Source organism: Stenella coeruleoalba (genome assembly GCF_951394435.1).
Source record: "Stenella coeruleoalba genome assembly, chromosome: 7".
Classification (NCBI taxonomy): domain Eukaryota; kingdom Metazoa; phylum Chordata; class Mammalia; order Artiodactyla; family Delphinidae; genus Stenella; species Stenella coeruleoalba.
Window position 1 is genome coordinate 42,978,737 of NC_137153.1, and position 14,928 is coordinate 42,993,664.

The following is a 14,928-nucleotide window of genomic DNA, read 5'->3' on the forward strand; positions in this document are numbered from 1 at the left end:
AAAGTGTCTATAGTCAGCGGCGCCAAATATAGCTTAGGCACTAAGAATAAGGATGAAAGTCCTTCATGGTAATGGCAGCAATTAGCCTGGAGGAAGGTGCATGGCCGATCAGTCAGGATGGAAAGCTGCGTAGGGAGTAGAGAGAAGGAACGGTGGCAACTGGTGGAGAGCCCACTCTCACTCTTGGGATATTCTCGCTGTAACACCTTTCCCCAGACTAGCAACCCCTCCCCATGCTGGCTAACCTAGAAGTTGTCTCTGAACACGGCTCATGCTCTCAAGGCCAACTGGCTGAGTTTCATTTGATTGTAACCAGATTAAAAATGAGAGCAGGGACTTCCCTGGTGGCACAGTGGTTAAGAATCCGCCTGCCAATGCAGGGGACACGGCGGGTTTGAGCCCTGGTCCAGGAAGATCCCACATGCCGCGGAGCAACTAAGCCTGTGCACCACAACTACTGAGCCTGCATTTTAGAGCCCACAAGCCACAACCACTGAGCCATAACTACCGAAGTCCGTGAGCCTAGAGCCCGTGCTCCGCAACAAGAGAAGCCACCGCAATGAGAAGCCCGCGCACTGCAACGAAGAGTAGCCCCTACTCTCACCACAACTAGAGAAAGCCCGTGCACAGCAACAAAGCAGCCAAATAAATTAATTAATTAAAAAATAAAATAAAATAAAAATAAAAATGAGAGCAGAACAGATTCAGAATGCTACCTACTGCATGATTCCATTTATGTGATATTCTGAAAAGGCAAAACTACAGGGGCAGACAACATTGGTTGCCCGGGCCTGGAGGTAAGGGGAGAGTAACTATGAAGTGGCCCAAAGGAATGTTTGGGGGTGAATGAATGCTCCACATCTTGACTGTGGTGGTGGTTACATGACTGTACAAATGCTTCTGTCAACTCATAGACTTGTACACTAGAAAGGGTACATTTCATTTTATGCAAACTATACCTTAATGAAAAGAAAAAGAAAAGAAAAAAGTGGCAACAGCAAATCTCTGCTTCTTGGAGTATATTTATTTTGAGAAACAATGAGGCTAACCCTCTTAACGAAATCCAATCATAAATCTCTGGTTGGAACAATGAACACTTGAGAGAGAAAACTTACCTCATGTTTGCCCATGCACCATTTCTGAGTTAGAAAAGTACAAGGGGGGCACTTGTCCTCACTATGACAAGAATGATACACTGTAGAAAGAGAAAGGTAAAATTAGGAGTAATGTTTAAAATCAGGAATAATGTTTAAACATAGACTACTACACATATCGTAATGGCCTATGACATGGAACTTTTAAATTTCAGAGCTGAGTACTTTTTAAAATGGTCACTGAAAAGTAAAAGTAGTTGGCTTTATATTAAAGTGTTGAAAGATGAACATGAGTGAGAAAAAGAAACCCAACTGAGGGGCAAGAGACACAGAAGCAGAGGAGGAGGCAGTTTTTCTACTCCGTCTCCTGTGGCACTGCCACATGGTCTGTCCACATTACTCAGTGATTCTTTTGGTCCTACCTTACACAGCAACTGCTCCCTTTTGTTCAGACATCTTTGTTATCTCATCTAACATGCTTCCTCTGACTCCTTTCAATCTCTTTACTGCCTGGAAGAGGCAGTTCATTCAAACTCATCTCCTAAAACAAAGCCTTCCTTGGCTGACCACACCCTGCCCTGAGCACTCTTGCTCTCCCTGATGTTTCAGTTCTTACACAGATGGCTTGCTGCCATGCTATCTGGCCCTTCTTCATGTATTGGCTAGTTGTGTCAAATGTTTTCAACTACCATCTTCTTCCTCTCAGAAACAACAGAACAACCTCAAGGTCATGGGCTATTTTTTCCCTCCTCTGAACCTCCCTCTATGTCTGACACCATACTGGATATACAAGAAACACTCAAGAAAAGTTAAGTGAATGCTGAATGAAAGCAGGCTAAAACAAAACAACTCACAAATAGTTAAGTTCTCACTATGGACATCAATCAGCAGGATTTGGACTTCATTTGTAATATCTGCAAGTGACTATAAAGGAAGTGAGTACAAGTGAGTGGGTGAGTATCTGTTTGGACATTAACTTCATGCTGGTGTGAACACCACAGCAAGGGTTTGCAAACTAAGCTGGGAGGGCCGCCTTAAGGTCTCCAGGAAAGGAGGGACTTTCCACTTCATGAGGAAGTTACTTAATTCTTTTTCACTCTGTAACTTAAAAAATTGAGAAATGCTTGTCTATTTGTCAGACTAAATCATATGGCCAGATTTATTTTAAGTATCAAATCCAGTGACTTAAATTATATCAGGTTTGCCTCTGGGACTTGGTAAAATGAAATGATAGGGCCAATATGGTCCTAGAGGAAAGCCAGTGACTAGACTGGACAGAAAATGGGTGATGTCAAGTAGCTATTTACCTGGTGTCTACAGCAGTCTATCACAGAAAAACTGGAAACAAATGTCCAGCAACATGAAACTGACTGAATCAGTTATGGCCCATCCATGTAACAGGACACTCCACTACCATCTAGAAAAATATTCACTGATAAGGAGAGAGATTAAAATTACAATAATAAGAGGGAAAAATATCTAGTTAAAATAAATTCATTAGGATCCCACTTTTATTTTAGGAAAAAAAGAAGCAAATATATATTTTTGCCCATGGAAAAAGGCCCTGAAAAATATACACCAGGGCATAATTCTTAAAAGGTGACATAAGAGATTATTTAATTTCAATCTTCTGACTTTATCTCTATTTTCTTTCCTTCTCTCTTCCTTTTTATGTAATAACGTATATTGTGTCTACAACAACAACAAAACCAAATTACTCTTAACTTTACAAAAAGATGCTTAACTTTGAAATATGCACCAGAAGTGGAGGCCACAAAGAAAGAAGACAAGACCAGCTGGGGATTCTCCCAACCCTTTGGGTGTGTTTGACATCCACAGAGTAAAGCACTGGAAGGCACTGTGATTCCCAGCTGTGGCCCAGATCTCAGACCCATCTTCACAGAAGCAGCCCCTGAGCACAGGGAACAAGGAAGGGCTACCACAGTGTAACCTCAGAGCAGTGAAGACCATCATGCAACATCCTAAATGACACAGTGTGAGCAGGCTGTGAGGCGTGGAGGCAAGGAGACAGGACCCACCTGGATGGTCACATTCATGGACTCTGGCACAGGTCTGGGTACACTCAGGGGGCCTGGTACCACAGGGAACTGGAGGGTAGATCACTGACGCGCCACAGTGGCAGGTTAATTCATCAAAACCTGGTGAAGCCGCAGGTGAAACAAAACAACCCTTCATGAATTTGAGAATTTGAAGCACAAGATAATTACACACACACTTTTTTTTTTTGGCTTGTATTTTTAGAGGAGAATTTTTTGGGGGGCTGCTCTTTTAAAAAAGGTTTTTATTTCATTAACGTTGAGCTGCTGGCAAAGTGTTCAATTTTTACTTGCAACAAACTTTAAGTCCATGAGTATTCCAAGACATTTTTACATGTATTTTATAAACAAAAGATCTACAGACCATCTCTTTTGACAGAACAGGAGACTTCCACTAAAGAAATAGATTCTTTTCTTTAACTTTTTGGCTAGGAAAATGGATAGAGATTATGAAAGCCACAGGTAGTTAACAAACACAGAAAAATATGCTTTTGAATATAAACTTCAGAGAGCCACTGAAGCCATTAAAAAAAAAATTCTTGTAAGTATAACTGACACCTATCATGATAAAAATATGAAGTTGAGATGAAGCCGAGAGCTACATCTGAGTTCACCAGGCACAGTTCACAAGCCCAATCAAAATGAGAACTCACATGGGGCCTCCAACAAGCGGCCCACTTTGTCAAGAGCTCTACTAACCCTCAGACCCAAAGGGGAGCTAGTTCTTCAATCCTGGTCCTTAGTAGAGGCTGGGTCTTTGGCCATGGTTCTCAACTAGGGACCAAGAGTCAGAAAGCCCAGGCCCTCCAGGACTCCTCTACCCACTGCTCTTCTCCAGTCAGCACTCTCCAGAAAACTCTTCAGAGGCTACACAATGTGGTGGAAAGAGCCCTGTAAATACAGCAGGAGACTTAGGCCTCTAGTCCTGGACCTACTTCTCACTTGTGCGGTGACTGTGGGCAGGTAACTTAACGACTCTTGAGATTGCTTCCTTTTGGTCAAATGGGGATACCAAACTTTGACCTGTCCACTCAAAAGTTTATTGTGGGGGTGGGCTAATATATGTGAAACAGCTAGGGAAAGAGTAAGAGGCTACATTACTTGTTTCTACGGAACTCCATGTGTGTGATTTATAACAAAGCACTTAACTCCTTTTTGAAATATGGTAGGCCTAGTATTCCACAGAAGGTATGTTGGGAAACCCTGATATAGGCTAATCTTTTAATGTAGCAGTTCTCAAAGAGTGCTCAGTTGACCCCTAGGACTCCCTGATCCTTTCAGGGAGTCCACAAGGTCAAAATTATTTTCATAATAATACTTAGATACTATTTGCTTTTTTCACTATGTTGACATTTGCACTGATGGTGAAAAAGCAACAGCTGGTAATACTGCCAGGGCATTAGCGCAAATAAGGCAGTAGTGCCAAACTGTAACCATTGTATTTTTCACTGCCACATACTTAGAGTAGATAAAAAATGACAATTTCACTTAAGAAAGTCCTTGAAGTAAAAAAAAATCTTGACCCATAAATACATGTCTTTCTAATATTCTGTGGAACAAAATAGGGTATCTGCTTCAAGCACTTTTGTTGCACACAAAAATACAGTTGTCCCTCAGTATCCTGGCGGGGAGGGATTGGTTCCAGGACCCCCATGGGTACCAAAATCCAAGAATGCTCAAGTCCCTTATATAATATGCTGTAGTATTTGCATACAACCTATGCACACCTCCTGTAAACTTTACATCATCTCTAGGTTACTAATAATACCCAATGCAATGTAAATGCTATATAAATAGTTGCCAGCACAAAATAAATTCAAGTTTTGTTTTTGGAACTTTCTAGAATTTTTCCCCTTGAACATTTTCAACCCACAGCTGGTCGAACCTATGGATGTGGAATCCATGGATATGGAACCCTCAGATATGGACGGCTGTCTGACCTCTGGTCATTCTAAAGAACTGTACTTTTCTGAGTCGTGAGCTGAATTGCTGAATTAACTTCTTTTTTCATAACACACCGTTTTACTTGAAAAAGTGGCCGACAAACTATGATTATTCAGACTTGGGTATTTTGGCAGACGTTTATGAAAAATTAACAGTGAGACCATCACTTTAAGAAAACTGACTTTGCTGCCAACAATAACATTCAAGCTTTCAAGTGAAAACAGAATTTTGGAAAATACGCATTTATCACTATGAGCTTGACAACTTCCTAATACTTTTCCCCAGAGTTTTCTGATGGGATTGGTAGTGTATTAATGAATGAGTTTTTAATACTGTAACACAAGCAGACCCCATCTTAGGATCATTGCTTACATCCCAAGTTTCATACATTCAGGGACAACAGAGGAATAACTTCTTTAAAAGTCTCAATAGCTTTTCTGCCCATGGACACCGCCGAGTAAGCATCATTAAAGTCTCTCCCCTCTACTGCCGTCGTGTCTAAGTCAGTCTCCCAAAGGGCCCGAACAGCTGCAGAAGCTCCTCATCAGACGTCTGAGCTTCGAAACAATTGATGCGAGTCTGAGGAGCCACCTGAGCAGCGGGCAGCGCTCACAGACTGTGTGGTAACGAGGGGTCCAAACACCAGGTGCTCCAGAGGCTTCGGGTTTGTCACGTACGCCATTGCAGAGGAGGTGGATGCGGCCATGGATGCGAGGCCACACGAGGTGGATGGAAGAGTTGGGGAACCAAAGAGGGCCGTCTCAAGAGAAGATTCTCAAAGACCTGGCGCCCACTTAACCGTGAAAAAAATTTTTGTTGGTGGCATTAAAGAAGACACTGAAGAACATCACCTAAGAGATTATTTTGAACAGTGTGGGAAAACTGAAGTGATTGAAATCATGACTGACTGAGGCAGTAGCAAAAACAGAAGCTTTGCTTTTGTAACCTTTGATGACCATGACGCCGCAGACAAGATTGTCATTCAGAAATATCACACAGTGAACGGCCACAACTGTGAAATAAGGAAAGCCCTATCTAAGCAAGAGAAGGCTAGCGCTTCATCCAGCCAAAGAGGTCGAAGTGGTTCTGAAACTTTGGTGGTGGTCATGGAGGGGGTTTTGGTGGGAATGACAACTCTGGTCGTGGAGGGAACGTCAGTGGTCGAGATGCCTTTGGTGGCAGCCGTGGTGGTGGGGGATATGATGGCAGTGGGGATGGCAGTAATGGATTTGGTAATGACAGAAGCCATTTTGTAGGTGGCGGAAGCTACAATGATTTTGGCAATTACAACAATCAATCTACAAATTTTGGACCCATGAAAGGAGGAAACTTTGGAGGCAGAAGTTCTGGCCCCTATGGTGGTGGAGGCCAATACTTTGCCAAACCACGAAACCAAGGTGGCTATGGTGGTTCCAGCAGCAGCAGGAGCTATGGCAGTGGCAGGAGGTTGTAATTACTGCCAGGAAACAAAGCTTAGCAGGAGAGGAAGCCAGGGAAGTGACAGGGAAGCTACAGGTTACAAGAGATTTGTGAACTTGGCCAAGCACAGCGCTGGCAGGGCCTAGCTGCTACAAAGAAGACATGTTTTTGACAATACTCATGTGTATGGGCAAAAAAACTCGAGGACTATATTTGTGACAAATTGTATAACAGGTTATTTTAGTTTCTGTTCTGTAGAAAGTGTAAAGCATTCCAACAAAGGGTTTTAATGTAGATTTTTTTTTTGCACCCATGCTGTTGATTGCTAAATGTAATAGTCCACTCATGAAGCTGAATAAATGTGTCTTTTTAAAAAATGTGCTGTGTAAAGTTAGTCTACTCTGAAGCCATTTTGGTAAACTTCACCCCAACAATGTGAAGTTAGAATTCCTTCAGGGTGATGCCAGGGCCCATTCGAAATTTATTTACAACCCGCTTGGGTGGAGAAGCCATTGTCTTCAGCTGAACTGACAGTTACTGTGTTGTGACCTGGAGTTCACTGTTAAAAGGGTCACCCAAGCAAAGTTAGAGTTTTCTGGTTATTAATATGATTGTTGGCACATCCTATGCAATATATCTAAACTGAATTATGGTACCAGATAAAGTTATAGATGGGAATCATCCATTATCATGTGTAATCAATAAATGATTTAATACCCTCTTTTAAAAAAAAGTCTCAATATATCTGCAATACTAAGGCTTATTAATTCAGTAATCCATACCAACCTAAGAAAATCAATCACTCAGAACATATCATTCCTGACTTTCTAGAAAACTCTATATAATAAAGTATACAGTGAAGACACTCACTAGCTTGCCAGCATGTTTGGCAGTTCCCACGATGACAAGGTTCTTCACATCTATGAAGGCCACAGCGGAGTTTCCTCCCACAAATCAAAGGACACTTGTGCTCCTTATCCTAGGAGGAGAGATACTGATTGATTGATTGATTGATTGCATGCAGGATCTTAGTTCCCCGACCAGGCATCGAACCTGTGCCTCCGGCAATGGAAGCGCAGAGTCCTAACCACTGGACTGCCAGGGAATTCCTGAGAGATTTATATATGTTTACAAAATTATCTCCATTTTATATTTTCCATAAACAAGATTAATAAAGAAGTTCTCCACAATTATAGATCGCATGATATCTGGAATTAGCTTCAAAATAATCAAAGGAGGGGGAGTAGGTGGGGAATGAAACAAGATTAGTCATGACCTGATCACTACTGAAGATAGATGTTGGGCATATGGGACTCATACTTGTCTCTCTGCTTTTATATATGTTTGAAATATTCAGTAATAAGAGGAAGTCTTTAAACTTTCAAACACTGGTTTATAAGTAAGTCTTGATACACAGAACAATTTCATCACTCTTCACACTGTCAAAATAAATGCTAAAAAAACAATTGTGTATTATATATGTGTGTGTATATATGTACTACTTTATTATTGGTACTGTGTTACCTTGTTTACACACACACACACACACGATAACACAATACCCACTGCCAGGTAGTGCTTCCTTTATTTAGTTCCACAGAAGTGAATATTTCAGATAACTGAAAACTGTTTTTTAAAAAATGCCATACTCGGGACTTCCCTGGTGGTCCAGTGGTAAAGAATCCTCCTTCCAATGCAGGGGACGCAGGTTCGATCCCTGGTCGGGGAAATAAGATCCCACATGCTGCGGGGCAACTAAGCCCGTGTGCCACAACTACTGAGCTCGTGCACCTCAACTAGAGAGCCCGTGTGCTGCAAACTACAGAACCCACAAGCTCTGGAACCTGTGAGCCACAACTAGAGAGAGAAAACCTGCATGCCACGACTAGAGAGAAGCCCGTGCGCCGCAACTAAAAAGATCCCGCATGCTTCAACAAAGAACCCATGTGCCACAACTAAAACCTGACACAGCCAAAAAAAAAAAAAGAAAGAAAGAATACCCAAGAATGGAGGCCCCTCTTCTGGGAAAAAAAAAAAAAGCCATACTCATTTTGCCTACTGATCTGACCCATGGAATATATGAAACTTGAAGCCTGAGTTGCTAAGGCCAAGCCAGTCTGTGTGCTGGGACAGCATACAGTCTCCTGCAGATGACTACATGCTCATCCAGTGGTCTTGAGCTCTGGGGCCTGAGGCCTTCTGTCTTTCTTCTTTCCTTTCCTCCATGTTGCCATCAGCTGACTTCTTGACCTGGCTGAGGCCTAAAAAGGACCAGTCTGTCTCTCTGGGCAGCATTCTGACTGCTGCTCAGGGGCCTCTCCCAGTGATTTCCAAATCTGGGCTGCATTCTAGATGGCTGAGGCTTCCAGAAGCCCAGCCCCTAGATGAATGCAATCTGATACTGCCTAACGATAGGTCCACTTACCACACAGCATATCTCGTTACATTTATGCCGTCCACATAACCGTTTCTTGTTACACCTCTTGTCACACATAAATGTAGCATCTGCTATGAACAATTAAGAAGAAAAAGAAGTCAGAGGACATGAACATTCATTCAACAAATATTTGTGTGACTACAGGCTGAAGAAATACAAATGTAATAATGTAAATAAATTAGTTATGGTGAAAATGCATACTATTTAAATATCACTTTTCACTTGCCAGACAGTCAAAAAAATAGAAAAGAAAATAGGAAGACTACCCAAGTGCCCACTGATAGATGAATGGATAAAGATGTGGAATATATACAATGGAATATTACTCAGCCATTAAAAAAAGAAAAGAAATCTTGCCATTTGTGACAACATGGATGGTCCTAGAGGATATTATGCTAAGTGAAATAAGACAGAGAAAGACAAATACTGTATGATTTCACTTATATGTGGAATCTAAGAAACAAAACAAATGAACAAACATAACAAAACAGAAACAGTATAGATACAGAGAACAAACAGGTGGTTGCCAGAGGAGACGGGGGTGGGTGGAAAAAAGAAATAGGTGAGAGGTACAAACTTCCAGTTGCAAAACCAATGATTCATGGGTATGAAATGCACAGTGTGGGGAATATAGTCAATAACTAAATAATATCTTTGTATGGCGACATAATGTAACTAGACTTATTGCGGTGATCATTTTGAAATGTATAGAAAAAACACTATGCTGTGTAATAGGAACTAACAGAGTGTTGTAGGTCAATTATACTTCAAAAACAAACAAACTCATAAAAAAGAGATCATATTTGTGGTTATCAGAGGTGGAGGGGTGGGTAGAGGGGGAATTGGATGAAGGCAGTCAAAGGGCACAAACTTCCAGTTATCAGATAAATAAGTATTAGGGATGTAATGTACCACATGATAAATATAATTAACACTGCTGTGTGTTATACACGAAAGTTGTTAAGAGAGTGAAGTAAGAGCTCTCATCACAGACAAAAATTTTTTTTCTATTTCTTTCATTTTCCATCTATATGAATTGATGAATGTTCACTAAACTTATTGCAATAATCATTTCATGATGTATGTAAGTCAAATTATTATGCTGGGACAGGAATAAAGACGCAGACAGAGAAAGGACTTGAGGACACGGGGAGGGGGAAGGGTAAGTTGGGACAAAGTGAGAGAGTGGCATGGACATATATACACTACCAAATGTAAAATAGATAGCTAGTGGGAGGCAGCCACATAGCACAGGGAGATCAGCTCGGTGCTTTGTGACCACCTAGAGGGGTGGGATAGGGAGGATGGGAGGGAGACACAAGAAAGAGGAGATATGGGGATATATGTATATGTATAGCTGATTCACTTTGTTATAAAGCAGAAACTAACAAACCATGGTAAAGCAATTATACCCCAATAAAGATGTTAAAAGCAAAAAATTATTATGCTGTACACTTTAAGCTTATACAGTGCTATATGTCAATTATATCTCAATAAAACTGGAAGAAGAGGGGGCTTCCCTGGTGGCTCAGGGGTTAAGGACCTGCCTGCCAATGTAGGGGACATGGGTTCGAGCCCTGGTCCGGGAAGATCCCACATGCTGTGGAGTGACTAAGCCTGTGCACCACAACTACTGAGCCTGTGCGCCACAACTACTGAAGCCCACGTGCCTAGAGCCTGTGCTCCGCAATGAGAAGCCACTGCAACGAGAAGCCCGCGCACTGCAACGAAGAGTAGCCCCCGCTCACCTCAACTGCAGAAGGCCCGGGCATAGCAACAAAGACCCAACACAGCCAAAAAAAAAAAAAAAATTGTAAGAAGAAAAGGAAATAGGAAGACTGATTAATGTATGGAACAGGTGAAGGTGTGGAGAAAAAGGCACACACACTTAGTGGATGGGAGAATAAACTTTTGGAGTACATATGTATCTATCAAAACTTTACGTGGCAATTCCATTTTAAGTAATGCTTCCTACAGATACACTTTCAAAAGTAGCTAGGACACCAAAAGCACAAGCAACAAAAGAAAAATAAATTTGATCAAAATTTAAAGCTTTTGTGCATCAGAGGACATCATCAAGAAAAGACAACAACATAATGGGAGAAAATATTTGCAGATCAGTTATCTCATAAGTGTCTAGGATCCAAAATATATAAAGAACTCTTTCAACTCAATAACAAAAAGACAACCCAATTTAAAAATGGTAAAGGAATAGACTTTTCCAAAGAAGATATACAAATGGCCAAGTACATGAAAAAATGCCCAACATCATTAGTTATTAGGGAATGCAAATCAAAACCACAATGATTTATCATTTCATACCCACTGAGGATGGCAATAACAGTGATAATAATAATAGTAGCAATAAAAAACAGAAAATAACAAGTGTTGGAGAGGATGTGGAGAAAATGAAACCCTCATACATTACTGGTGGGACTGTAAAATAGTGTAGCTACTGTAGAAAACAATATAGCAGTTCTTTTAAAAAAATTCTACCTATAACCAACATATAATCCAGCAATTCCATTTCTAGGTACATAACCAAAAGAATTTACAACAGGTTCTCAGATAAAAGCTTGTGTACAAATGTTCATAGCTGCACTAGTTGCAATAGTCAAAAGAAGGAAACCAAATGTCCATCAACAGATGAATGGATAAACAAACTGTGGTATATATATACAACAGAATATTATTCAGTCATAAAGAGGAATGAAGTACTGATGCGTGCTACAAGGTGGATGAACCTTAACAACATGCTAAATGAAAGAAGCCAGAGACAAAAGGTTACATATTATATGATTTCATTTATATGAAATACTCAGAATAATTAAATCCACAGAGACAGGAAGCAGAGTAGTGGTTGCCAGGGCTGGTGGGGAGGGGTGAATGGGGAATGAAAACTCAGTAAACAAAGGGTTTCCTTTTGGGATGATGAACCCATTTTAGAATTGATAGAGGTGATGGTTTTAAAACACTGTGAAGGTACTAAATGCCACTGAATTGTACACTTTAAAATGTTTCACTGGGGACTTCCCTGGTGGTGCAGTGGTTGGGAAGCTGCCTGCCAATGCAGGGGACACGGGTTCGAGCCCTGGTCTGGGAGGACCCCACATGCCGCGGAGCAACGAAGCCTGTGTGCCACAACTGCTGAGCCTGTGCTCTAGAACCCGCAAGCCACAACTACTGAGCCCGCATGCCACAACTACTGCAGCGTGTGTGCCTAGAGCCTGTGCTCTGCAACAAAGAGGCCACCACAATGAGAAGCCCACGCACCACAACAAAGAGTAGCCCCCGCTCGCCGCAACTAGAGAAAGCCCGTGCACAGCAACGAAGACACAACGCAGCCAAAAAGTAAATAAATTTATTAAAAAAAGAAAAAACAAAACAAAACAAAAAAATGTTTCATTGTATGTTCTGTGAATATTATCTCAATAAAGGTGCTGAAGGCGCTGAAGTGTTTACCGGTGAAATAACGTTTGGGATTTGTTTTTAAAGTACTTCAGTGAAAATTAAAAATAGGAAAGAGAGGTATGGATGAAGAAAGAAGATGGGCAAAATGCTGATAACTGTTGATGACTGGTGATAGGTACATAGGGATTCACTATACTAGTCTCTGTACTTTCACATATGATTGAAAATTTTCATCATAAGCTAAAAAAGTAACAAGATGGTTACAGCATTATCTGTAATGGGGAAAAATTGGAGACAACCTAAATGACCAACAAAAGAGCAATGGTGAACTATACTATGGCATATCCACATAAAGAATGTTCTCAAGAGGGAGAGCTATACACACTGACATGGAAAAATGTCTTTGATATATTACTTAGGGGAAAAAAACAAGTTCCAGTATGTTTAGTAAGAACCATAATAGCACATGTATACACCTGTATGAATACAGAAAAAGATCTGGACCCACACCCAACAAACTAATGATGTGGTTTTATCAGGGGAATGGAACTAGGAGGGGAAAATGGGGTGAGGGTGTATTTCTACTTTTTACTATTTTATTAATTTTTTAATTATTAAAAATTATGTATTAATATAGTAAGTTTTTCAAATTATATTTTTTAATTACCAAAATTTTGACTGTTGTTTTGAGGAAGATATTTCTGGTTATGTCAAATATTCAGATAGTTGAGGCAGATATTCAGCCATTCTCCACCTTCCTCAGGCTAACAGATCCTTAGTTTTGTTCAGAAATTGGGCACCCACGTGTTCCCCCATTACAGGAGTGAATGCTGAATAGTGTAGCCTGTCATGGTAATTCCATTCCCCTTGTTAGTGAAGGGATTGGGCAGGAACATGTGATAAAAAGCATACTGAGGGTCTTTCAGGACTGTCTTCCTTGCTCTCAAGAAGGAAGAGAATAATCTCTCCTTCTTTTCTTTAGATGTTGCTGGGAGATGACTCAATGCGTGAAAGTGCTGTAGCTAACTTATACCCATGAGGGGAAAACCAAGAAAATCACAGGAAGCTGGACTGGAGTCCTAGAATCACTGGGTTTGTAATTAAAACCTTGGACTTGTTCTGCCTCCAGACTTCCTGTTATAAGAGACAGTAAACCTCCTGAGAGCTAAAGTCATTTTTCCTTGGGTTTTTTGATACCTGCAGCCAAAAGCACCTTAACCAATACAGCTTTCTTTCTGACCAGAATTAAGAGCTTTTATTTTGTATAAGTTTATCTTCCATCACTTTTCCAAAACAGTTTTAAGGTGGCTTAAACAAAGACTACGTGACGGTTGGTAAAACAAGGACAGAACCATAATAAAGTGGAGTATCAGGATCAAGGACAAAGGAAGAAACAATATTCTAGGCCTAAAGGTTGGCTGAGTCCCCCTGTTCTAGGTATCCAACAGTCCTATCAAGCCATAAGGGGATCAAGCATCAGAGTCAGTTTTTACAAAGTTTGCTTCATTAGATATTATTTACCTTCCCTTCCCATATCAACATTTTATTATGAAAAAGTTCAAACATATAAAAAAGTTGAAACGAGTTTATAGTGAACATCTATATATGCCCACTACCTAGCCTCTACCAGTAGTTGCTTTTTCTCATAACTCTCTATTCTTCCATCCAACTATCAGTTTATCTTAACTTTGGATGCTTTTCAAAGTAAGCTGCATACATGAATACACTTCCCCGGTATTTTACAGCATTTCACTAACTAGAATTCAATTTATGGTTCTTTTTTTTTTTCTTTTGAGGTAAAAGTTACATACAGTTAAATGCACAAAGTACCTTCACTGAATTCTGACAAACACATAACCCATCCCCCTGTCAAGATGTAAAAAATTACCTTCACCCCAGAAAGTTACCTCATGCCCCTTCCCAGTCATACCTTCGCTTTTGAGATTGGTACACGGAAGCTCCTATGGAGAAAGAAAAGGGAATAGTAACTACTCTAGGAATAAATGAAACAACACAACTGCAGTATAATGCTAAATGTAACATGCATACCCCAAATACCCAGTACTTCTCTGGCAGTCACTTATTCACCAACTTCACCTATCTGGAGCTACGTTTGCCCAGTCCCTGTAAGCTTTACTCACAACAGGGCCCCAGGTCTAATAACTTTTCATGCAAATATAACATTCTTTGTGGTCTGACCTCCAAACTCACAGCAGATTACGTATTATAAAATCTGAACGGAAAGAAGGACTGACTACTAAAGGTATGCAAAGCAAAGAGAAATAACTGTCTGGCAAGGGTACAGACAGAAAAAGCCATAAAAAGCAGATACAAGAATTGAAAATATGTAACAATCAGCACCATCTGATGCAGGAACAAACAGTTCTACATGCTCAAAAGTATCCCTGGCAATGCAGCTGAACTGTAGCAGAGTGGAATACAGAAGTCCTTTGCCATTCAAAGTTTTGCTACCTGGTTTCAATCATGTGTGAATGGCCTCAAAGGTCTATCACATGTAATTTTGCTGAAAAATGTTCCTGAATAACATGTGTGGGGAGGCTGCTGT

At 40.6% G+C, this 14,928-nt stretch overlaps 1 protein-coding gene and 1 pseudogene across 6 annotated transcripts in view; one reads left to right on the forward strand and one right to left on the reverse strand.

Annotated features, from left to right (window-relative positions):
* The window catches only part of NFX1 (nuclear transcription factor, X-box binding 1), an 82,262-nt gene that overhangs the window by 18,900 nt on the left and 48,434 nt on the right, over positions 1 to 14,928 (reverse strand). For 4 of the 5 annotated variants that reach the window (XR_013829040.1, XM_079926161.1, XM_079926163.1 and 1 more), the window contains 5 exons: positions 14,293 to 14,323; positions 8,940 to 9,022; positions 7,385 to 7,493; positions 3,134 to 3,253; positions 1,116 to 1,195 (listed from right to left, as the gene is read on the reverse strand). Coding sequence is in view for 4 of the 5 variants with exons in the window: in XM_079926161.1 (XP_079782287.1) it covers positions 1,116 to 1,195; positions 3,134 to 3,253; positions 7,385 to 7,493; positions 8,940 to 9,022; positions 14,293 to 14,323 (423 nt within the window). In the remaining variant the exon portion in view is untranslated. The remainder of the gene's footprint in view (positions 1 to 1,115; positions 1,196 to 3,133; positions 3,254 to 7,384; positions 7,494 to 8,939; positions 9,023 to 14,292; positions 14,324 to 14,928) is intronic. The other variant, XM_079926162.1, reaches the window with a different exon arrangement.
* Positions 5,539 to 6,551, forward strand: LOC307189552 (heterogeneous nuclear ribonucleoprotein A1-like; annotated as a pseudogene). Its single transcript has 2 exons — positions 5,539 to 5,552; positions 5,599 to 6,551. The product of its transcript is annotated as a heterogeneous nuclear ribonucleoprotein A1-like (transcript).